Genomic DNA, 26,021 nt, shown 5'->3' with positions numbered 1-26,021 from the left:
ATAGATCAACAATGGTAGTGATATGTAGGGTAAGGGTCAAATCCATTTAAACTCAGTAACTGAAAAATTGAAAAATATCAATAAAAGATAACTTTTTAAGTCTTGAATTGAAATTCAATTTCATCTTAGGCCCGATCCCGACTTCGCAATTTAGGCCTTTCTTAAGCATGCCTTTCCCACACACACCTCTCAGTATTTGGTATTCAGACTTACCTTTTTCGGTCACCTAACGAGCTCTGCAGGTTTGGCTACCTTGCGTATTCTGAATAAATGTAATTCAATTGCTGAAAACCCTCCCACTTGCTGAGCCAACAGATTTTCTCGGCGAATTTTCATTCAATAGGGTTTTTAGTACATTTATTGTATCTTAAGTCATCCCGTTAAATATGGTGCTCCTTTAATACTGTACAAAATATATATATAAAACACAACATGCAACAATTTCAATGGTTTTACTGAGTTATAGCTCATATAAGGAAATCAGTACATTTCAATAAATTCCTGGGACCTTAATCTATGGATTTCACATGACTGGGCAGGGGCGCAGCCATGGATGGGCATAGGCCCACCCACATGGGAGCCAGGTTACACATGGTCTGCGGTTATGAGGCCGGTTGGACGTACTGTCAAATTCTCTAAAACTAATGGTACAGAAATTAACATTAAATTCTCTTGCAACAGCTCTGGTTGACATTCCTGCAGTCAGCATGCCAATTGCATGCTCCCTCAAAACTTGACATCTGTGTTGTGTGACAAAACACCACATTTTCGAGTGGCCCTTTATTGTCCCCAGCACAAGATGCATCTGTGTAATGATCATGCTGTTTAATCAGATTCTTGATATGCCACACCTGTCAGGTGGATGGATTATCTTGGCAAAGGAGAAATGCTCACTAACAGGAATGTAAACAAATTTGTGCACAACATTTGAGAGAAATATGGAATTTATGCCTATGGAACATACACTTTACATGTTGCGTTTATATTTTTGTTCAGTATAGTTAGAATTTTGTCGACAGACTAGAATACATTACTTGCACATTCATCTTCTGCACATCTATCACACCAGTGTTTAATTGCTGTATCGTAATTACTTCGCCACTATGGCCTATTTTATTGCCTACCTCCCTTACCTCATTTGCAAACACTGTATATAGACTTTTTCTACTTGTATTTTTGACTTCTGTTTGTTTATTCCATGTGTAACTCTGTGTTGTTGTATGTGTCGAACTGCTTTGCTTTATCTTGGTCAGGTCGCAGTTGTAAATGAGAACTTGTTCTCAACTAACATACCTGGTTAAATAAAGGTGATTTTTTTTTAAAACATTGAATGAACGGGTTCAGAATATGAGGGATCAATGAAAGAATGCCCTCTAAATACATGCATATTCGTCTCCATTTCAGCATCAACTGGTAGATAAAAAAATACTCTGATCTTGTACATTATTTAGGTTTCGGAAAGTATTTATGAATTATAAAACCAGGTTTGGAGAGACTTTACGCACGAAAGAAAGAAAAGTGGTTTGATTCATTCTGAAAATTGCCACATTCAGTTCTTCAACCTATGGTAATGTTGGAAGATTAGTGTACATATAATTAAAATAGGGAGAATATCATTGTCTATTGCCTGCATTAACCATGGAACTGTGTGATGACATGGTCAAGTATTGCGCCATGCGCTCTAGTTCATAATGATTAAATTAGCCTACATGTCTTATTTTATATTATCAACTGTTAGTAATGATCCTCAGCAACAACTGAACGGCAATGAAGCGTTTACAAAGGAAGTAAATGAAAGTAAACAAAACAATGTAATTAAACTGAATAATAACATAGGCTATATCAACTGAAGGGAACTAACAGCAAATCAAATAACATTTTATTGGTCGCTGAATATGTGTGGTTTTAGGCCTACTGACAGTGGATACTGATATTTAATATGATAGAAATGGGAGACAGAGAAAGTCGGGGTAGCCAATCATTATGATATTCGAGAGTGCCCTGCAAGTTAAAAGGCCATACGTACAATTTAAATTCTGCATAATAGCACAGCATTTCATAAACTTTACTCTGGGAAAGTTGATATGTTGACATGCTTCAGTTTGCTGCCATATGACTGGTTTCACATTTGTCTCTGGCGATCATAAGGTAAATAGATCTAAAATAAGTGTATTTATATTTACAATCACCTTATCCAAACGGATTACTCATTTACCTAGCTCTTATAAATTGATCTTATCAAATTGTAAATTACACTGCATGGAGAATGGTGTTATTTCCATGGTGAAAAAATGTAATAGATTATTTTTCCACTTGGAACTGGTTGGTTCGCTAGACCTTAGTAATGGTTTCCTCACGTGTAAATGTGGTGGAAATGTTATGGAATTAAGTCAAGGTCATAATACAGTATCTGTAGACACACCTCTGCCATTCGAGCTCCACCTTGAGCTTATTCGAGCTCCACCTCAAACGAATAGTGGGTGAATAGCATGCTATTTTCATGCTTAAATTCAAGGTCAGAATACACATAGAGAGAAAAGCGCATAAAAAGGGAATTATGTTCCATTTATGTGCGCTTAACCCGGGATGGAATTCCTCGCTAAAATACTCCAAAGCTAAATTGCAGCTGGTCAGCTCCACTCCACCTACCAGTGACTCCACCATGTTGGGTTTGGAGTTGCGGAGCGTCTTGATGGAGTAGAAGATGTCCACCATGTTCTGGTACTGGATCATCTCCAGCAGGATGGTGCTGGCACAGAATGTCCCACTGCGCCCACCGCCGTTCCTATAAGACAGGGAGGAGGCCAAACTTGTAGCGTCATACCCAAGAAGACTCGATGCTGTAATCGCTGCCAAATGTGCTTCAACAAAGTACTGAGTAAACTGTCTGAATAGTTATGTAAATGTGATATTTCAGTTGAACAGTATTATTAAATTAGCAACAATTTCTAAAAACATGTTTTTGCTTTGTCATTATGGAGTATTGTGTGTAGATTGATGAGGGAAAAAAACGATTTAATACATTTTAGAATAAGGCTACAACGTAACAAAATGTGGAAAAGTCAATGGGTCTGAATACTTTCCAAAGACACTGTATACTGTTGAGTCGTCAACGTACATTGACACACAGGCTTTATTCAAGGTCAGTGGAAGGTCATTAGTAAACACTGAAAACAACAATGGTCCAAGCCAACTGCCCTGTCGTGCACCCTGCTCAACCGAATTTGCATTAGAGAGGCTTCCATTAAAGGAAAGCCTCTGTGTTCTATTGGACAGGTAACTGTCCATCCATGATAAATCAGAGGATGTTAATCCATAACACCTACATTCTTTCAACAATATGTTATGAACAGTGATATCAAAACCTGCACAGAAGTCTAACAAAACAGCTCCCACAATCACATTATTATAATGTTACAGTCAATAAGCAGTCATTTGTGTCAGTGTAGGTAGGAGGCATGTTGAGAGTCCTCCCCCATAAGCATAGTCTGTAAAAAAACATCTAAAATAACATTGTATTCGGTCGAACATGATTTCTTCCAAAAGATAGCTAAGCACCGTTAACAAGCTGATTGGTTTGCTGTTTGAACCATTAAAGGGTGCTTTGCTATTTTTTGGGCAGTGGAATGACCTTTGCCTCCATCCAGACCTGAGGGCACACTGTCTTCTAGGCTTAGATTGAAGATGTGGCAAATAGGAGTCGCAATGTATTCCGCTACCAACCTCTGTAATTTACCATCCAGGTTGTCGGTTCCAGGTGGTTTATCCTTATTTATAGATAGCAATAATTTTTTCAGGTCACTTTGCGGAATTCAAAGCTACATTGCTTGTGTTTCATTATTTGGTCCATTATGTATGAATATGAACTCATATTGTTCTTTGCATGTCATGCCAAAGTTAGCTAATCTAGTCAACAAAAATGTTATTAAAAAGTGGTTGGCAATATCAAAAGGGTTTAGTTATTTTACATTTTTTTTGCACCAAAGAAAACAACCATACATATATATATTATATTTAATGGGGTGCAGGTGTGGTTGGAAGCACAAAGGCTTATATGAAAACCACACTACAAAAAAACTATATACAATACATATTGTAAGTTCCAAAATATGTGTGCATGTGAGAGTTAGGCTATTTGGAGGAGATTACTGAGTAGTTTGGTTCATCAGGCTGACCCCAGAGTATGGACCTTAATGTGCTTCTTCTTGAGCTACTCCTTTGTTGCCTTGGCTGTGTGTTTTGGGTCATTGTCATGCTGGAATACCCATACACGACCCATTTTCAATGCCCTGGCTGAGGGAAGGAGGTTCTCACCCAAGATTTGACAGTACATGGCCCCGTCAACTGATGCGGTAAAGTTGTCCTGTCCCCTTAGCAGAAAAACACCCCCAAAGCATAATGTTTCCACCTCCATGTTTGACGGTGGAGATGGTGTTCTTGGGGTCATAGGCAGCATTCCTCAGCTCGTTACCTCTATTAAAGACACCTGGGAGCCAGAAATCTTTCTGATTGAGAGGGGGTCAAATACTTATTTCCCTCATTAAAATGCAAATCAATTTATAACATTTTTGACATGCGTTTTTCTGGATTTTTTTGTTGTTATTCTGTCTCTCACTGTTCATATAAACCTACCATTAAAATTATAGACTGATAATTTCTTTGTAAGTGGGCAAACGTACAAAATCAGCAGGGGATCAAATACTTTTTTCCCCCGCTGTAGGTAATCAGAGGAGGTGGCTAGTCTTTTTGTATGATGAGTACTTTGTCTAGGTAGGAAGCATATGTACAGTACTGGCCCAGGCAATATTACAGTAAATGAGATATGGTTAAATTAAGCTATTGTATAGAGTTTGGAAGCAAGCCTGATGAACCAAACCATTAATCTTTCATCACTTTGCTGCAAAAAAATGTAATATGATCTTTCCAGGGTAACTTTTCATCAATTAAAACTCTGGAAATGACTTCTTCCATTTCATTCCCACCAATTGAGATGATGGATCTTTTTTCTGTTACATATTTCTTATTCTTACTAGTGAATACAATAAAGTAGGATTTTTTTTTACATTTAAAGCTAATTTGTTCAGAAGATTTGGCCATGACTGAGTTGGCTTTATTAATTAGTGAATAAAAATTGTGATAAAATCAAATTAGTATCATCAGCAAAGAAAATGGGAAGCACAGTAGAAGACACAGCAGCAAGGGCATTGATATAGATTAGGAATAACAAAATTCCAATTATCGAACCCTGTGGCACACCACAGGGTATCTTCGCCCTGGTAGATGCAGAGCAGTTTGCATAAACATAACTATATATCCAATTATATTTGCACTATATATATATATATATATATATATATATATATATATATATATATATATATATATATATATATATAAATAAATATAAATAAAGGTATGTGGACACCCCTTCAAATTAGTGGATTTGGCTATTTTATACACCTGTTGCTGACAGGTGTATAAAATCCATAGACAAACATTGGCCGTAGAATGGGTTTACGGAAGAGCTCAGTGACTTTCAACGTTTCACTATCAAATGATGCCACCTTTCCAAGAAGTAAGTTTGTCAAATGTCTGTCCTGCTAGAGCTGCCCTGGTCAACTGTAAGTGGTGTTATTGTGAAGTGGAAACTTCTAGGAGTAACAATGGCTCAGCCGCGAAATGGTAGGCCACACAAGCTCTCAGAATGGGGCTGTGTAAAAATCATCTATCCTTGGTTGCAACACTCACTACTGAGTTCCAAACTGTCTCTGGAAGCAACGTCAGCACAATAACTGTTCATTGGGAGCTTCATTTTGTGCTTCCAACTTTGTGGCAACAGTTTGGAGAAGGCCCTTTCCTGTTTCAGCATGACAGTGCCCCCGTGCACAAAGCGAGGTCCATAAAGACATTTGTTTTTGATCGGTGTGGAAGAACTTGACTGGCCTGCACAGAGCCCTGACCTCAACCCAATCGAACACCTTTGGGATGAATTGGAACGCCGACTGCGAGCCAGGCCTAATCGCCAAACATCAGTGCCCGACCTCACTAATGCTGTGGCTGAATGGAAGCAAGTCCCCGCAGCAATGTTCCAACATCTAGTGGAAAGCCTTACCAGAAGAGTGGAGGCTGTTATAGCTGCAAAGGGAGGACCAACTCCATATTAATGCCGGCGATTTTGGAATGAGATGTTCGGCGAGCAGGTGTCCACATACTTTTGGTCAAGTAGTGTATAATCATGAAAACCGTAACAATGCAATTTAGAAAGTAGTATTTCATGATCAACCATGTCAAAACCAAAAAGATACCAAGAGCGTATACATTTCTGTTCAGGGCTGTAAAGATTTGATCCACAAGTTGCAAAAGAGCCATATCTGTGGAGTAGTTTTCACAAAAACCATATTGCTGCTCATATAGAATACAATGTTGAGATTCTGTTATACATCGATTTTTCTAGGATTTTAGAAAAACATGGTTGTACAGATTGAGGAAGACACTGATTTCACCAAACAGACACTAATCTCATCATGACCTGCTGCTGATATCTTTAAGTTACCAATTACCTCCATCACATCAGGAGGATCAAACTGAAGCAGAGAAGGGAAATGTCCCTTAATGTATTCCAAGGGATTTCCATCAGTTCTCTATTTCAAAAAAGTTATTAAATTCACATGAAATAACATCAGGATCACTTACTTCCAACAATAAATTGAGATGGAATAGTTGTAGATTCCTTTTTCAACAGTTGATTGATTTTCCAAGTTTACTTTATATTATTTAAGGATTTATGGAATTTGTTAGTAAAATATATTTTTGGGGATATCCGAAGTAGTTGAGTAAATGTGACCGACCGCCTCGATTCGGTCTTATGTAGCAAAATTTGAAATGGTGTTTTTTACATTGGATAAAAGTTGAGACTCAGAGCTAGAAATGGCATACCATACATATTGAGGAACAACTGTAGTGTACTCTGTAGTGTAATTCTACTTTGAAAGTTGATAAACTTGTAACCTCACTTTTGAGAAAATGGCCTTTGAATATTTTGGTACACCTACTGGCGCCAACAGAGAGGGCTGCCGTGCTCTTAGAAAACTTTGTATAATAAAGTTGACGAGCTCAGGGCAAGGATTTTTTTCCAGAGAGACATCAGGGATTGTAACATACTCTGTTTCACGGAAATATGGCTCTCTCGGGATATACTGTCTGAGTCAGTTGGGTTCTCAGTTCATTGTGCAGACGGGAACAAATATCTCTCCAAGAAGAAGGGGGGGTGGTGTATGTTTCATGATTAACGACTCATGATGTGATTGTGATAACATACAGGAACTCAAGTCATTTTGTTCACCCGACCTAGAATACGTCAATCAAATGCTGACCGTATTACCTCCGAAGAGAATTCTATTCGGTTATAGTCACAGCCGTGTATATCCCCCCTCAAGCCGATACCACGACGGCCATCAAAGAATGTCACTGGACTTTATGCAAACTGGAAACCACATATCCTGAGGTCGCATTTATAGGAGCTGGGGAGTTTAACCTCTCTTGGGTAGGGGGCAGTATTTTCACGTCCGGATAAAAAACGTACCCGATTTAATCTGGTTATTACTCCTGCCCAGAAACTAGAATATGCATATAATTGTTTGATTTGGATAGAAAACACCCTAAAGTTTCTAAAACTGTTTGAATGGTGTCTGTGAGTATAACAGAACTCATATGGCAGGCCAAAACCTGAGAAGATTCTATACAGGAAGTGCCCTCTCTGACCATTTCTTGGCCTACTATAGCCTCTTTATCGAAAACAGAGGATCTCTGCTGTAATGTGACATTTTCTAAGGCTCCCATAGGCTCTCAGAAGGCGCCAGAACAGGTAATGATGACTCTGTAGTCCCTGGCTGAAAAACAGTAGCGCATTTGGAAAGTGGTCGATCTGAGAACAATGACACGGGTGCGCGCGTGCACGTGAAGACACCATTTTCTTCTTTCAGTCTTTGAACGAAAACAACGTCTCCCGGTCGGAATATTATCACTATTTTACGAGAAAAATCGCATAAAAATAGATTTTAAACAGCGTTTGACATGCTTCAAAGTACGGTAATGGAATATTTAGAATTTTTTTGTCACGACATGCGTCCGCGCGTCACCGTTCGGATAGGGACCTGAACGCACGGACAAAACAGAGGATATTTGAACATAACTATGGATTATTTTGAACCAAAACAACATTTGGGGTTGAAGTAGAAGTCCTGGGAGTGCATTCTGACGAAGAACAGCAAAGGTAATCTAATTTTTCTTATAGTAATTCTGAGTTTAGTGAACGCCAAACTTGGGTGTCAAATTAGCTAGCCCGTGATGGCGAGCTATCTACTCAGAATATTGCAAAATGTGCTTTTGCCGAAAAGCTATTTTAAAATCTGACACCGCGATTGCATAAAGGAGTTCTGTATCTATAATTCTTAAAATAATTGTTATATTTTTTGTGAACGTTTATCGTGAGTAATTTAGTAAATTCACCGGAAGTTTTCGGTATGTTTGCTAGTTCTGATGCTAATGTGAAAAGCTGGTTTTTGATATATGAACTTGATTGAACAAAACATGCATGTATTGTATAACATAATGTCCTAGGAGTGTCATCTGATGAATATCATCAAAGGTTAGTGCTGCATTTAGCTGTGGTTTTGGTTTTTGTGACATTATATGCTAGCTTGAAAAATGGGTGTGTGATTATTTCTGGCTGGGTACTCTCCTGACATAATCTAATGTTTTGCTTTCGTTGTAAAGCCTTTTTGAAATCGAACAATGTGGTTAGATTAACGAGAGTCTTGTCTTTAAAATGGTGTAAAATAGTCATATGTTTGAGAAATTGAAGTTATAGCATTTTTAAGGTTTTGGAATATCGCGCCACTCGATTCCACTGGCTGTTGACTAGGTGGGACGATTTTGTCCCACATACCCGAGAGAGGTTAACAAAGCAAATTTGAGGAAATGAATGCCGAAATTCAATTATCACATTGACTGTTGTACTCGGCTGCTAAAAAAAACTCAACCACTGCTACTCCAACTTCCGGGATGCCTACAAGGCCCTCCCCAGTTCTCCTTATGGCAAATCTGATCACGACTCCATTTTGCTCCTCCCTTCCTATAGGCAGAAACTCAAACAGGAAGTAACCGTTTTAAGGACTATTCAATGCTTGTCTGGCCAATCGCAATCCACACTTCAAGATTGTTTTGATCACGCGGACGGGGACATGTTCCAGGTACCCTCAGAGAATAATATAGACGCATATACTGATATGGTGACTGCGTTTATCAGGAAGTGTATAGGAGATGTTGTACTTACTGTGACTATTAAAACCTATCCAAACCAGAAAGTGTGGAAAGATGGAAGCATTCACGCAAAACTGAAGCGCAAACATTGCATTTAACCATGGCAAGGTGACTGGGAATATGGCCTAAAACAAAGTGCAGTTATTCACTCTAAGGCAATCAAACAGACAAAACGTCAGTATAGAGACAGCGGAGTCGCAATTCAACGGCTCAGACATGAGACGATGTGGCCGGGTCTACAGACAATCATGGACAACAAAGGGAAAACCAGCCATGTCGCGGACACCGACGTCTTTCTTCTGGAAGCGCCAACACCTTCTTTGCCTGCTTTGAGGATAACACAGTGCAACCGACGCGGCCCGCTACCAAGGACTGTGAGCTCTCCTTCTCCGTGGCCGTCGTGAGTGACATTTAAAAGTGTTAACCCTCGAAAGTAACCCTAGCCGCATCCTCAGAGCATTCGCAGATCAGCTGGCTGGAGTGTTTACAGATATATTCAATCTCCCCCTATCCACGTCTACTGTCCCCACATGCTTCAAGATGTCCACCATTGATCCTGTACCCAAGAAATCAAAGGTAATTGAACTAAATGACTATTGCCCCACAGCACTCACTTCTGTCATCATGAAGTGCTTTGAGCGACTAGTCAAGGATCAAAGCACCTCTACCTTACCTGACACCCTAGACCCACTTCAATTTGCTTACCGCCCCAATAGACAAACAGACGATGCAATCACCATCGCACTGCACACTGCCCTATCCCATCTAGACTAGAGGAATACCTACAGTTGAAGTCGGAAGTTTACATACACTTATGTTGGAGTCATTAAAACTCATTTAAACAGCTTGGAAAATTCCAGATAATTATGTCATGGCTTTACCGCTCAGGAAGGAGAGTTGTCAAGCAAAGAAGCACTGAGTTTGAAGGTAGGCCTTGAAATACATCCACAGGTACACCTCCAATTGACTCAAATGATGTCAATTAGCCTATCAGAAGCTTCTAAAGCCATGACATAATTTTCTGGAATTTTCCAAGCTGTTTAAAGGCACAGTCAACTTAGTGCATGTCAACTTCTGACCCACTGGAATTGTGACACAGTGAATTATAAGTGAAATGATCTGTCTTTAAACAATTGTTGGCAAAATGACTTGTGTTATGCACAAAGTATATGTCCTATCCGACTTGCCAAAACTATAGTTTGTTAACAAGAATTTGTGGAGTGGTTGAAAACCTAGTTTTAATGACTCCAACCTAAGTGTACGTAAACTTCCGACTTCAACTGTATGTCTATTAACATTTGTCACAGTGACATCATGAACATTCCATTGAAATGGATACTTGCTTAGTGGAGTCTTTTGTTAAGACATGTAGCTAGCTAGCTAAACACTGAACCATAATCCCAACTCATGACATTACTACCCTGTATGAATCTTCAGGTAACTAACCATCCAGGTTCAGTGTTAGTTATAGCCTAATTATAGCTAGCTAACAGAGCAAATGTCACTGAGATACAAACAATATTACTACACAGATCATAAATGTACAGTGTGCTAGCAAGCCATCCAGCTAACTTTAGCTAGCTAGCTAACAGTACGCTTTAACTTGAAATGAAAACAACTTTCTGACTAAATTAGAAAAGTGTAATATGTGAAAATGTAGCTAGCTAGACTATCTTACCCATATACATGGATGGACGCTTCTCCCTCTCTGTCACAGATGCCATGGTTTCCCTTAGTTTAAAGATATAATCTGGAGACAGGTGTTTTCTCCATCTCCTTAGCTATCATATTCTAATTCCACTGATTTCAAAACTCGGCCCTCCAGAAAGTGGAGAGCAACACCTATGCAGATCTAATACGAGGTATACATTTTTAAAAGCTGAATTAGAGAGGATTACCTACACATACTGACCAGCTCAAATAGACAGAAGTGTGCTACATGGCAGACCAATCCGAACTCATCTTTCGGCATGTGCAGCCCACTCATTACCTCAGCCAAACATGGCTAGCGGGAAGGTTAACTTTTTCTGTGGATAAATCAACTAGGCTTGTAATTTAACAATTTTATTCAAATTTACAGATGGCATACAGGTTTCTTATTAAGGCACATGAACGTTTACATGTTCCAGAAGGCATCTCTGCCAAAAAACATTTTGATAAAAATAAAATGTTTACGTTCAAATGGCTCTCCTCTGTGAAGTAGTGACCTGCAACATACGCCTTGCTGAAACAAGTCACAAATTTGTTCTTATACTTTTTGTAATTTGCAGAATTCAGGGGAGAAGGATTTGTGAGAAACTTTTAATTATACATTTTTTTTAGACCGGTTGTAAACCAAGAGTTCTAGAAACGTTCTGCTGCTCTCTTATGTGGTTTAACTAAGGGAAGGCAGTTGGAATCTGAGCAGTTTCACCACTGTAGATCTGGGCCGTCCATTGGGGAAGAAAGTGCCTTTCCTATGCGCCCTCTCATCTCGATGAGTTTAGGGTCCGGTTTGAGTTGATCTGCCAGGGGTTTCTTGGCCTTGATTTCTGTGTCATGCCAAGTTTCAGTCTTTACGTCCTCAATTCCATCTATTTAAAATGTTATTGCGCCTCAATTGGTTTATGTGGTCGTCTCCTTTGGAAGAATGCTTGTCAAGTGTTGTTTGGAAAATTGCGAAAATCCTCGGACATTGTTTTGAATGAGGTCTGGCTGGTGACATTCGTGCCCTTTAGCTCCACCACCTCCGACAGCGTAAATTCCAAACAATGTTTAAATTCCATTACATCCTTAAACAGATCATCAACCCTTCCGTTGGTAGAATCCATAAAGAGTTGCAGGAAGGACTCAGCGTTATTTTCCAGCAGATCTATTAGATCTTTATAGAACTATTTTTGTAGTGTGGCTCAGTTGGTAGAACATGGTGTTTTCAACGCCAGGGTTGTGGGTTCGATTACCACGGGGGACCAGTACGAAAAAAAAGATATGTATGAAATGTATGCATTCACTACTGTAAGTCGCTCTGGATAAGAGCGTCTGCTAAATGACTAAAATGTAAAATATAAAAATGTTGATCAAGTAGTTCATGGAGTGTAGTGCTTGAGACGTATTCCTCTTCCACATTGAGCTTTGCAGACTTTTTATAGTATTAGCCATGCTACAAGCTTGTGAGCTAAAATGAGTTCGCAAACACAACCCACACCCCACATCCCGAAAACAAGCGCCGCCAGTGAAATGGCAAGCAACACACATGCACCAGTACGATAAACAGAGAGAAAGCGGACAACTTGCTCACTGTATGGATCCTGGCTGCACTTTACTAAATGAGCGGGAGATTACCAACTCGCACATTAGTGCTGTGGAAACAAGCAGTATGCGGTGCATTAATGCCAAAACACTGGTCAAAGATGCTTGGAAGAGGCAGTGGTAGGAGCATTCACTTACACACTAAACGAGCTGTGTGAACGAGCAGCGTGAACAATGTCAGAGTCCTTCCGGGTGCCAACCTGGTTGATACTATTATGAATGCGCCATTAGCCTCAATGAAGGACAGAGCTGAGTTAGCTTAGTTTAGAAGCCTATAATTTAATTTAAGGTACTCCAGAGCTTTTTACTATCATTCATCTTTGTTCCATAGTATAGTTTCTTCTTCTTTTTGTTAAGTTTAGCTATGCGAGTTGTCATTTACTGCATGTTTGCCAATCTGCTATGTTGCCAGACTTATTTGCCATTCCCTTAGCCTCATTCCTCTGAGCCATACAGTTTTCCAATTAATCATCTACCATGGGGATTTTGAATTTTTAACAGTCAGTTTCTTTATGGGTGCATAACTGTCAGTAACCGGAAGAAGCAATTTCATAAATGCTTCAAGTGCAGCGTCAGGATGTTCCTCATTACACACATCGGACCAACAAATATTTTTCACATCTTCAAAATAGGAATCATTGCAAAACCTCTTGTATGATCACTTATACTGTACACTATTTTAGGTCCAGTCTTTGGAATTTAGTTTTTCCTATTATATTATGATCCCTACATCGGATGGGTTTGAATACTGCTTTAGAGCAGCTTTCTGCAGAATTAGAAAATATGTGGTCAATACAAGTGGATGATTTAGTTCCTGTTCTGTTTGTAAATACCCTGGTAGGTTGACTGATAACCTGAACCAGTTTACAGACACAGGTTACAGGTTGAAGCTTTTTCTTGAGTTTGATGAAAGCCAGTCAATATTCAGGTCACCCAGAACATATACCTCTCTGTTGATATCCTATAAATTATCAAGCATTTCACACATATTATCCAGATACTGACTGTTAGCACTTGGTGGTCTATAGCACATTCCCACTAGAATAGGCTTTAGGTGAGGCAGGTGAACCTTTAGCCATATTACTTTAACATCATTTGACATGAGATCCTCTCTAAGCTTTACAGGAATATGACTTTGAATATAAACAGCAATACCTCCTCCGTTGGCATTCCTGTCTCTTCTGTAGATGTTATAATCACATATTGCTACAACTGTATCATTAAAGGAATATCCTAAGTGAGTTTCAGAGATATCCAGTATATGAATGCTTTCTGTTGCTAGCAAGTTATTGAATTCATGAACCTTGTTTCTTAGGCTACATATGTTCATGTAGTCTATTTGTAGTGCTTTTCTGGGATTCTTGATTGTTTTTATTGCTTTACTGGGAGGCTTATCAGAGGTAGACATGACAGTGATATTTACATTTGAGCTAATAACACAGGGTGAAGTGCTAACAGTGGGCTTCTTACTAGTGCAAAAGATCTCAGTGCTAACAGTATAACTCAGGTTCATAGGCACATGCTTACTGCTGAGAATATCTGTTGTTTTGATAGAGGCATTTAGAGGAAAATAAATTAGCTTACTTACATTATGAATGCCAACACCCCTGGGAAAATGTACATTTGCAACAGCTCAGCAACAAAATGGTAGGGATTATCTGAGCAGGGTTTGTGTCACTGATAAGTCATTGTCTCAACGCGGCCTTGAAATGTGAGGACAGGGTCCAGTAAGCATGTTGTGTGTGGCATTTTGTGGTGCTAGACGGTCTGGGTTATCATCATAAGCTAAAGGAACATTAATAAACAACGGAGGCGAGGCCACATCCTCATTCCTGAAATGCACCCTGGGAAGGCTGACATCAAGTCGCCGCAGCAGCCAATACGGGCAATATTAAGGTAATCAATCGACGTCAGCAGTTTGGCAGCCTGGAATTTACTGTCGTGAGAGCCGGCACATTCTGTATTAAGCCATAATTGATTTCATCGCCATAATCTCTTTCCGGGTTGTCATGGGTAATGCTGTGTGACAGCATGAGTGATGTGTTTTTGGACTGTGGTGGCGGAGGTGCACGTGTTGTCATTCAGCAATGTGCATAAGGCTCCATAGCTCTATATTCAGTCAGGTCCTGAGCTGAGTTCTTATGAGAGGAGGAGAGTACAGTGCAACGCAGCCAAAACGCCGTGTGGCGCCATGCTTACTGCTCAAACCACCTCTTACACTGATTGATGTATGTCCTGGGGGTTGTTCTGTAGTTCTTGATTGGGCAGGGGCGTTCCTGATGGCTGGTACCTGATTGGCTTTGAGCCTTATGAACTTGTGTTTATCAGAGGTAACGCCTACTTCATTGTCTGTGATTGGGTGCTAGCCATGTTGACTGCTGGTGTTTGATTAGGTAAAGGCAAGGCTGACCCCCAGTCTGGGATGAACTAAGCTGGGAGTACTGCTGTTTATGTGTGTATGTTTGTGAAAGATTAGCGGAATCTGTGTGGGTAGCTGGACAGGTAGGATGACTGACAGTGAGGGTGAACAGGTGGTCATGGGTCAGGTGACAGAGGAATGGATGAGACTGAGGCAGGAATTCCTTTAACCATAAAGTGGTATATTTACTGAGTAGTCTGTGCTGCATAACAAAGGAAACAGAATAACGTGTATCCAATCAAATTCATCATCACAAAGATCTAATCATAACAATCATTCATTATTAACATCATTTAGGGAATTCAACAATCCAGTTCATTAATAAGTCAATAGGAATCATCGGTGAGTAATTTAGGCTCGTAACTATTTATCATAAATAATGAAAGAATAATACAAACAGTGATCGGTTATTCAATCTATAATCGCCATTAGTTGGATATCAGAGTCGATCAGTTCAACAAACAATGACTTTCTTATTTCACCCTTTCAAGTGTCTTCATGTGTACATGTAATTTCATTACATATTAACCATGCCAATTGCATAATTGGCCTATTATGATCCGTAGGGCTGGGATCATTGACCATTCACATTACACAAAATGTTTGAAGCGTGCGCTCCAAGCCGCGCTCTGCGATAATAACTCTAAACAACAACTGATGGCCCACTCTCCCGATCGCAACAGATAGTTCAGATGGAAGGTAACAGATGGAAGGTAACAGATTCGGTGGACTTACGTGGATTCATGGACGCACAGAACTTCTGGATTAGACTGAGTGAAGGAAGAGAAAGCAGCGCGATCAGGCAATGGTGATTTCCTCCTTTTATGGAGTGGAGATCTGTCGGACATTTCCACCTGACCTAATTAAAGCGCCCCTGGCCCAGCTGAGTAAGTGGCAATGAATTAAAGGATTATTCCACCAACTCCATGGGCTTTTTCTACAGTTTGTGTATGTCTGTCCCTGTGTGTCAAATCAAAACAAACTTTATTTGTCACATGCTCCGAATACTACAAGTCTATACCTTACCATGAAATGCTTACTTACAAGCACTTAACCAACAGTGAAGTTCAAGAAGAGCTAAGAAAATATTTACCAAAATAAATTAAAGCAAAAAAATGTATTAAAATAAAAAGTAATACAATAACATAACAATAACGAGGCTATATACAGGGGGTACCAGTACTGAGTCAGTGTGCAGGGGTACAGGTTGGTTAAGGTAATTTGTACATGTAGGTAGGGGTGAAGTGACTATGCATAGATAATAAACAGCGAGTAGCAGCAGTGTACAAAACAAATGGAGGGGGTTGGTCAATGTAATAGGCTGGTTGCCATTTGAATAATTGTTCAGCAGTTTTATGGCTTGGGGGTTGAAGCTGTTAAGGAGCCTTTTGGTCCTAGACTAGGCGATCCGGTACTGCTTGCCGTGCGGTAGCAGAGAAAACAGTCTATGACTTGGGTGACTGGAGTCTCTGACAATTTGATGGGCTTTCCTCTGACACCGCCTATTAAATAGGTCCTGGGTACATACAGGACCTATATAAAAGGCGTACGCGAGAGCACCAGTGTGTGTGTGTGCTTGTGTGTCAGTGATTGCGTTCGTGCTTGTGAGCACTTGTGTGTGTGTCTCAGATTGTCAGGAATACTCACAGGCAGTGGACAATGGTGCGGCCATCTCCACACTCCCTCTGCCACTTGTGCACGTGAGTCAGTAGGCTGAGGAAGGCCTTCTTAGAGTCGGGCACGTCGCGGTAGGCTGACCAGCGCAGGAACTGGAACTGACACACCACCAGCTGGCCCTCCTGGAGCTAAGGACAGAAAGAAAACATGAAGCTCATGAGACCTAAATGTGTGTGTGTATGCGTGTGTGAAAGCATGAGTTCCTGCCTGCGTGTGCGCGTTCATCTGTGTCCATAAGTGTGTGTGAGATTTATAGCTCTGCTGGTGAGACTGGGACCTGAGGTGTGAAAGAGAGATGTCCATGTGTGCTCAGAGCTATAGCCCAAACCAGCACCTGCATTAATATCACTCTGCTGCTGCAGGGGCACATGTGACAGCTGTAACAGCCTCCAGCCCTACAAGTAAGGAGCAAGGAATGCACTGTAATTCATGCAGATTGGACTAACACAAACAAATAGGATGCAAGGAGAAGTTACAATCATGGTAGTGGGATTTTCTATGGACCTATTTCTCTTCCACACACACAAACAATTACACACACCCTCGTTTCACACAGAAAAACACACCATTTCCCCACACTATGCTATCTGTGGGTTGCATTCTTCCAGGTTGTGTGAGGTGCTGTTTGACAGTGCAGTGTGGAGGAGAGAGGTAGTGTAGGTGAGGAGGGTTGACAGGAGGGGTAGATTGGGGAAAGGAGGATGCCACTCTATGAGGGTGGTTATGGGCACCTCCTGTCACAACCTGCCAGCAGGGACAGGCCTCGCATGGAGGTGTCAGTCTGGTTGACAGTGATGCAACACACCTATTCATTTACACACCCACACACAGTACAGTATTGTACACAAACTTAGATCTTTCTACCGTTCTGACAGATAGAAAGAGATAATTAAGACACACACACGAAGGCACGTAGGCATACGCACAAGCACGAACATGCACACGCACACCAAACAAAGTCTCTATTATTCTTCACAGAGGTAGGGAGGGAACATTGATAGGCATCTTCCTTTTCTTCCTGCCGGCATACTAAGGGGGACTTTGACAACACCAGTACTCCCTGTACTTTGACAACAGAGCTGTCATCTTCAGTTGGGATTGACATAAAGCCTATTTCATGAGTTCTACCTGATTCTCTACGTCAGGACAAACAAATAAAAAGGGAGAGAAAATGTGCATTTGAGCCAATTAGAATATCACACATTGTGGATGTGACATGCATTACGGTCAAAGTCCACTTAGTATCCCGGCAGGAAGAAAAGGAAGATGCCCATCAATGTAATGACAAGCAGGAAATTGAAAAAGGGAGACGGTTGTTTTATAGGGTTGAAAGCATCTACTGTGTGTGTGTGTGTGTGTGTGTGTGTGTGTGTGTGTGTGTGTGTGTGTGTGTGTGTGTGTGTGTGTGTGTGTGTGTGTGTGTGTGAGGAGTATATAAATGCTCTTAGTGACTCACCCTTGTCACATTTTTTACACAGAACAGACGAGAGATGACGTCGTCGTCAGCTGACGTGGACAGGAACTCAACCTCCATTGGCCCATACTGCTGTAGACCAGGCTCTGGCCAGTACTGGGCACAGGGCTAGAGAGAGAGAGAGGGGAAAGAGAGAGACAGAGAGAGACAGGGAGTTAGGGTAGTGTCACATCCTGACCAGTATAAGGGTTATTTGTTATTGTAGTTTGGTCAGGACGTGGCAGAGGGTATTTTGTTTATGTGGTTCGGGGTGGTGTTTTATGTAGTAGGGTGTTTGATTTATTATTTCCGGGTTTTTGGGGTTATGTTCTAGGTTTGTATTTCTATGTGGTCTCTAGTCTTTTATATTTCTTTGTCTAGTTTATTGGGGTTGGACTTTCAATTGGAGGCATGTGTTTTCTCGTTGCCTCTGATTGAGAGTCCTATATATGGGTAATTGTTTGGTGTAGTGTTGTGGGAGATTGTTTCTTGTTTTGCCTGTGTGAGCCTGACAAGACTGTTTTGTTGTTCGTGAGTTCTTCGTTTTTGTTATTTTGGTGTTCTCTTTATTTAAAAATAAATACAAGATGAGCATCCACATTCCTGCTGCGTTTTGGTCCTCCATTCCCGACGACAACCGTTACAGGTAGAGTGAAAAAAGGAGGAGGAGAAAATAGTTCATTTGGCATCTTTGGGACCTATAGATCACTGTCAAGATTCCAAAAGGGAAATATCAGAGTCTAATCAATTCACCCCCAAAACCACCCTGTGACGACTCCAAATGTGTTCTTATGTGAGAGCCCTTCCTTTCTGAAAGGAAGGGCTATCACATAATTATGAAACAGAGTGAGTGCAGAGAGCGAGAGAAAGAGAGAGGGGGAGGGAGAGAGAGAGTGGAATAGAGAAAGTGAATGTGTATATATGTGAGAGAGACAGAGCAAGAGAGAGCAACAGAGAAGTGGGCCGGTATTAAGAGACAGTCAGGCAGCCACTGTGAGATACCTACAAAGAGAAACCTTGAGTTATAGCTTGGGGGTAGGAATTAACGGTGATATAGCTGAATCTCTATAGACTGAAATGAAGCGAGGAGTGTTACTGACTCCACAATATCAATGTGGTCAGAGATCAAAGAGGCACAATGCAGTGTGAAAGAACAAATCCAAAAGCACACACACTTAGAGACTAAGTGATGGCAGAGCAGCATGGTTCTGACTGGCTAAGTCTTCTGCTATTAGCACTATGGACACAGGAGCAACAGTTGAGCTAAGAAACAACGTCCCAGACACTGCCAGTAGAATCAGAACTAGATTCAGACTCAGCTCTGCAGCATTTTTCACTGTGAAAAGTGAAATGCATATTCAAACAGAACACTGTCCCTTCCTAATAAACTGCATTCATTAACCTGTTGGGGATAGGGGGAAGTATTTGCACGGCTGGATAAAAAACATACCCGATTTAATCTGGTTACTACACCTGCCCAGTAACTAGAATATGCATATAATTATTGGCTTTGGATAGAAAACACCCTAAAGTTACTAAAACTGTTTGAATGGTGTCTGAGTATAACAGAACTCCTATGGCAGGCCAAAACCTGAGAAGATTTCAAGCAAGAAGTGGCCTGTCTGAGAAGTAGTGTTTCATCTTGGCCCTTTTTATTGAAGACTCAGGATCTGTGCAATAACGTGACACTTCCTACGTCTTCCATAGGGTCTCAGAGCCCGGGAAAACGTTGAACGATATCGAGGCAGGCTCTGGCTGAAACACTTTATCACTTTTGGCAAGTGACCACTCAGATTACTATGGGCTTAGGCGCGTGCCCGCTACGACCGAATGGTTTCTTTTCCTTTGTCTGTTTATCTAAACGCAGATTCCCGGTCGGAATATTATTGCTTTTTTATGAGAAAAATGGCATAAAAATTGATTTTAAACAGCGGTTGACATGCTTCGAAGTACGGTAACGGAATATTTAGAATTCTTTTGTCACGAATTGCGCCATGCTCGTCACCCTTATTTAGCCTTTAGGATAGTGTCTAGAACGCACAAACAAAACGCCGCTGTTTGGATATAACGATGGATTATTTTGGACCAAACCAACATTTGTTATTGAAGTAGAAGTCCTGGGAGTGCATTCTGACGAAGACAACAAAGGTAAGAAAAATTTTCTTATAGTAAATCTGACTTTGGTGAGTGCTAAACTTGCTGGGTGTCTAAATAGCTAGCCCTGTGATGCCGGGCTATCTACTGAGAATATTGCAAAATGTGCTTTCACCGAAAAGCTATTTTAAAATCGGACATATCGAGTGCATAGAGGAGTTCTGTATCTATAATTCTTAAAATAATTGTTATGCTTTTTGTGAACGTTTATCGTGAGTAATTTAGTAAATTCACCGGCAGTGTTCGGTGGGAATGCTAGTCACATGCTAGTTACATGCTAATGTAAAAAGCTGGTTTTTGATATAAATATGAACTTGATTGAAGAAAACATGCATGTATTGTATAACATAATGTCCTAGGGTTGTCATCTGATGAAGATCATCAAAGGTTAGTGCTACATTTAGCTGTGGTTTGGGTTTATGTGACATTATATGCTAGCTTGAAAGATGGGTGTCTGATTATTTCTGGCTGGGTAGTCTGCTGACATAATCTAATGTTTTGCTTTCATTGTAAAGCCTTTTTGAAATCGGACAGTGTGGTTAGATTAACGAGAGTCTTATCTTTAAAATGGTGTAAAATAGTCATATTTTTGAAAAATTGAAGTAATAACATATCTAAGGATTTGAATAACGCGCCACAGGATTCAACTGGCTGTTGAGTAGGTGGGACCCACCTAGCCCATAGAGGTTAACATATACACATACATTTTACATGCCTACAGTATATCTTAATATACATAAATATTGATATATATAGCTCACCCAGGCAGAGTTGGACTGGTTGAGCTGGTTGAGCATGACCACCGAGGTGCAGCCGTAGTCGAACACCAACCTCCAGAAGTCGGCGGTGGTGCCGGGGAGCGGGTGAGGGGTGACGATGAAAGCGCCGGGCTGGTGGAAGCTGTCAGTAAGTGCCGCATTGATGTAGTTGTTGCTCTCGCCCTCGGTGGTGACCAGGAATGCCAGGACGCGGTCGGGCGGCAGCACATCCATGCTGCGGTTCTTCTCCCGGTTCCTGGGGAGCAGGGCGATGCTGCACTCCTCCACGTCCAGGTGAGGGGTGACCGAGTTCAACGTCTGGAGGACGGAGGGGAGGTGGAAAGGGAGGGAAGATGGAGGGGAGGAGGGAGGAAGAAAAGAGGGGTGGGAGGGGTATAAAGATTTAATGAAGGGAGAATTTATGAGATTGGTGAAGTGAGGAGAGGTGAGATGAAGTATCAGAAATAAAAATAGGTGATGAAGGAAAAAAAAGAGGGAAAGGAGGGAATAAATGGAGGCGGACAGAAAGAAGGGGAGGAAGTGGGGGTGGAGAAACAGCGTGTAATGACAGATTGGCCACTCGTTATTCTCTGTCAATACTGGTACATTGATTGACAGTGACAGTTAGAAGCATCTTTAAAATAGTTTAACATCACTCTGAAAAAGTCAGAGTTCAATAACAAATTGGAAAAATTAGGCCAGCCTCTTGCATAATGAACCTTTGAGAAAACAATAGTAAAAACAGAATATTTTGCACCTATTCCCTTAGATGAACATGAACAAGCATTCCACCCTAATTACATAAGACAATATGAACAGAATATTTGGATCATTAACGCACCACATCAATAATAGATCTGGGAAATGTTGATCTTAGTGATACTGGCTGGTATTGGCTTTATCTGGGCTTTGTGATAGATACGGCATGAGCAAAATATTGGTAGAGGTTGTATTAGAGGTTGTATTTGGCATACATTGCATGGATCCTTTCAGAAGGAATGTCAGTTGGGTGAATTTACAGGATCATCTTACTTAGGAAGAACTAACAACCTGTAATCAGAGAGCACCCATTGTAAGGGTGTTTAACTGGCGGCAGAGAAGTCAGACGCAGGAGGAAAATAACTGTGTTTCCAACGGCGCAGTTTATTACAAAACCCCACCGGAAAACATAATAATAAAAATCAATGGGTAACATAACCCGACGCACACCAGTACAGACGTACACATACACTTACAATAAACAGTTTCCGACAAGGACATGAGGGGAAACAGAGGGTTAAATACACAACATGTAATTGATGGGATTGGAACCAGGTGTGAAGAAAGACAAGACAAAACCAATGGAAAATGAAAAATGGATCAGTGATGACTAGAAGGCCTGTGACGTCGACCACCGAACACCGCCCGAGCAAGGAGAGGGACCGACTTTGGGGGAAGTCGTAACAGTACCCCCCCAACACGCGGCTCCAGCAGCGCGTCGGCACCGACCTCGGGGACGACCCGGAGGGCGAGGCGCAGGGCGATCCGGATGGAGACGGTGGAAATCTCGCAGCATAGAAGGATCCAACACGTCCTCCACCAGAACCCAGCATCTCTCCTCCGGACCATACCCCTCCCAGTCCACGAGGTACTGAAGGCCCCTCGCCCGACGTCTCGAATCCAGTATGGAATTAACAGAGTACGCCGGGGCCCCCTCGATGTCCAGAGGGGGCAGAGGAACCTCCCGCGCCTCAGACTCCTGAAGCGGGCCAGCCACCACCGGCCTGAGGAGAGATACATGGAACGAGGGGTTAATACGGTAATCGGGGGGAAGCTGTAACCTGTAACATACCTCGTTCACTCTCCTCAGGACTTTAAATGCCCCCACAAACCGCGGACCCAGCATCCGACAGGGCAGGCGGAGGGGCAGGTTTTGGGTCAAGAGCCAGACCCGGTCCGAACACCGGGGCCTTACTGCGGTGATGGTCTGCGCCAACTTTCTGGTGCAGTACGGCGCGCTGAAGATGGACATGGGCGGAGTCTCCTCCGCACGCCGAAACCAGTCGTCCACCGCAGGAGCCTTGGTCTGACTCTGATGCCAAGGAGCCAGAACCGGCTGATACCCCAATACACACTGGAAGGGAGAAAAGTTAGTGCAGGAGTGGCGGCGCGAGTTCTGCGCCATCTCTGCCCAGGGCATGAACGCCGCCCACTCCCCCGGCCGGTCCTGGCAATAAGACCTCAGAAACCTACCAACATCCTGGTCAACTCTCTCCACCTGCCCGTTACTCTCGGGGGGAAAACCTGAGGTACGGCTGACTGAGACCCCAAGACGTTCCATGAACACCCTCCAGACCCTCAACGTGAACTGGGGACCCGATCAGACACTATATCCTCAGGCACCCCGTAGTGCTGGAAGACGTGTGTAAATAGAGCCTCCGCAGTCTGTAGGGCTGTAGGGAGACCGAGCAAAGGGAAGAGATGACAGGACTTAGAAAAACGATCCACAACGACCAGGATCGTGGTATTACCCTGTGAAGGAGGAAGATCAGTCAGGAAATCCACCGACAGGTGCGACCATGGCTGTTGTGGAACGAGTAAGGGTTGTAACTTACCTCTGCGCAGGTGTCTAGGAGCCTTGCACTGGGCGCACACCGAGCAGGAGGTAACAAACCCTCACGTCCTTAGCTAAAGTGGGACACCAGTACTTTCCTGCGCACCGTCCAACCAATACCAGGATGACCAGAGGAGGGTGACGTATGGGCCCAATAGACTAGCCGATTGCGGACAGCAAACGGTACATACAGACGCCCAGCTGGACACTGAAGGGGAGCGGGTTCTCTATGCAACGCCTGCTCAATGTCCGCGTCCAGCTCCCACACCACCGGTGCCACCAGGTAAGAGGCCGGGAGTATGGGAGTGGGATCCATGGGCCGCTCCTCTGTGTCATACAGCCGGGACAATATCTCTTAACGTTCTGAGAGCCTGGTCTGTAGGAAAGCGTAAATACAAAACGGGTGAAACATGGCCCACCTTGCCTGGCGAGGGTTCAGTCTCCTCGCTGCCCAGATGTACTCCAGATTGCGGTGGTCAGTCCAGATGAGAAAAGGGTGTTTAGCCCCCCAAGCCAATGTCTCCACGCCTTCAAGGCCTTGACGACAGCCAACAGCTCCCAGTCCCCCACATCATAGTTTCGCTCCGCCGGGCTGAGCTTCTTCGAGAAGAAGGCACAGGGGCGGAGCTTCGGTGGCGTACCCGAGCGCTGAGAGAGCACCGCTCCTATCCCAGCCTCGGATGCGTCCACCTCCACTATGAATGCCAAAGAGGGATCCGGATGGGCCAATACGGGAGCCGAGGTAAACAGAGCCCTCAGGTGACTAAAAGCCCTGTCCTCCTCAGCTGACCACTGCAAGCGCACCGGGGCCCCCTTCAGCAGTGAGGTAATGGGAGCCGCCACCTGACCAAAACCCCGGATAAACCTCCGGTAGTAGTTGGCAAACCCTAAGAACCGCTGCACCGCCTTTACCGTGGTGGGAATCGGCCAATTACGCACTCTCCATCTCCACCCCTGAAGTGGAAAGCGATACCCTAGGAAGGAGATGGACTGTTGGAAGAACAGGCATTTTTCAGCCTTGACGTACAGGTCATGCTCCCAACAGGCAACCAAGCACTCTGCGCACCAGGGACACATGCTCAGCGCGCGTAGCGGAGTATATCAGGATGTCATTGATATACACCACTACACCCTGCCCTTGCAGGTCCCTGAAAATCTCGTCTACGAAGGATTGGAAGACTGATGGAGCATTCATCAGCCCGTACAGCATGACGAGGTACTCATAATGCCCTGAGGTGGTACTAAACGTCGTCTTCCACTCATCTCCCTCCCAGATACGCACCAGATTGTACGCACTCCTGAGATCCAGTTTAGTGAAGAAACGCACCCCGTGCTTTGACTCAATCGCCGTGGCGATAAGAGGTAGCGGGTAACTGTACCTCACCGTGATTTGATTGAGACCTCTATAGTCAATGCACAGGCACAGACCTCCATCCTTCTTCACAAAAAAGAAACTCGAGGAGGCGGGTGAAGTGGAGGACCGAATGTACCCGACGCAGGGATTTGGAGACATCCTGGGAAGTGCAGCGTCTACCAGGAGATTTATCGCACAATCCCCCCGTCGATGGGGGGGGGGGGGTAATTGAGTCGCCTTCTTTTTACAGAAGGCGAGAGCCAAATCGGCATATTTAGGGGGAATGCGCACGGTGGAGACCTGGTCTGGACTCTCCACCATAGTAGCACCGTAGAAACCCTTAAACACCTACCTGCGCACTCTCGCGACCACCCCGTGAGAGCCCTCTGTGGCCAAGAAACATTGGGGTTATGACAAGCTAACCAGCTAACCACGGGAAAAGCAGGAGAGTCAATAAGGAAAAGACTAATTCTCTCCGTGTGACCCCCCTGTGTCACCATGCCCAAAGGAGCGTTGACCTCCCTAATTAACCCTGACCCTAATGGTCGACTATCTAAGGCGTGAATGGGAAAGGGTACATCCACGGGAACAATGGGAGTCCCTAAACTATGAGCTACCGCTCTATCAATAAAATTCCCAGCTGCGCATTAATCTACGAGCGCCTTATGCTGGGAATGCGGGAAAAACTCAGGAAAAGTGACAGACAAACATATGTGCAACAGAGGGCTCTGGGTGAGAATGGTGCCGGCTCACCTGGGGTGACGCCAGAGCGCCCTGCCCGCTGCCTCGATTCCCAGAGGAACCAACCTGGCACCGACCGGCAGTGTGACCTCTGCGGCCACAGATGGTGCACGAGCGGGAACCCCCTCCGGTCTCCCTGCACACCGTCCCTCCCAGCTCCATGGGTGTCGGAGAGGGGGTGCGGGAGGATGGAACCACCAGACCCCGATCCGGACATCCGCGAGTAGCCAGCAGGTTGTCCAGCCGGATGGACAGGTCCACCA

General features: G+C 43.0%; 1 protein-coding gene across 1 annotated transcript in view; it reads right to left on the bottom strand.

The window, feature by feature from the left end:
• LOC145850518 (receptor-type tyrosine-protein phosphatase U) overlaps positions 1 to 23,081 on the bottom strand; it is a 28,080-nt gene extending 4,999 nt beyond the window's left edge. The window contains exons 1-5 of the mRNA XM_082974925.1: positions 23,025 to 23,081; positions 21,074 to 21,388; positions 18,162 to 18,287; positions 16,676 to 16,833; positions 2,650 to 2,785 (exon numbers count right to left, since the gene is read on the bottom strand). Of these exons, the coding sequence (XP_082831051.1) occupies positions 2,650 to 2,785; positions 16,676 to 16,833; positions 18,162 to 18,287; positions 21,074 to 21,388; positions 23,025 to 23,081 (792 nt within the window). The remainder of the gene's footprint in view (positions 1 to 2,649; positions 2,786 to 16,675; positions 16,834 to 18,161; positions 18,288 to 21,073; positions 21,389 to 23,024) is intronic.
• Between the last annotated feature and the right edge of the window lie 2,940 nt (positions 23,082 to 26,021).

The sequence above is a fragment of the Salmo salar genome, chromosome 05 (assembly GCF_965601325.2).
Source record: "Salmo salar chromosome 05, fSalSal1, whole genome shotgun sequence".
In the NCBI taxonomy this organism is placed as follows: Eukaryota; Metazoa; Chordata; class Actinopteri; order Salmoniformes; family Salmonidae; genus Salmo; species Salmo salar.
This window is presented reverse-complemented; position numbering and strand designations above follow the sequence as displayed.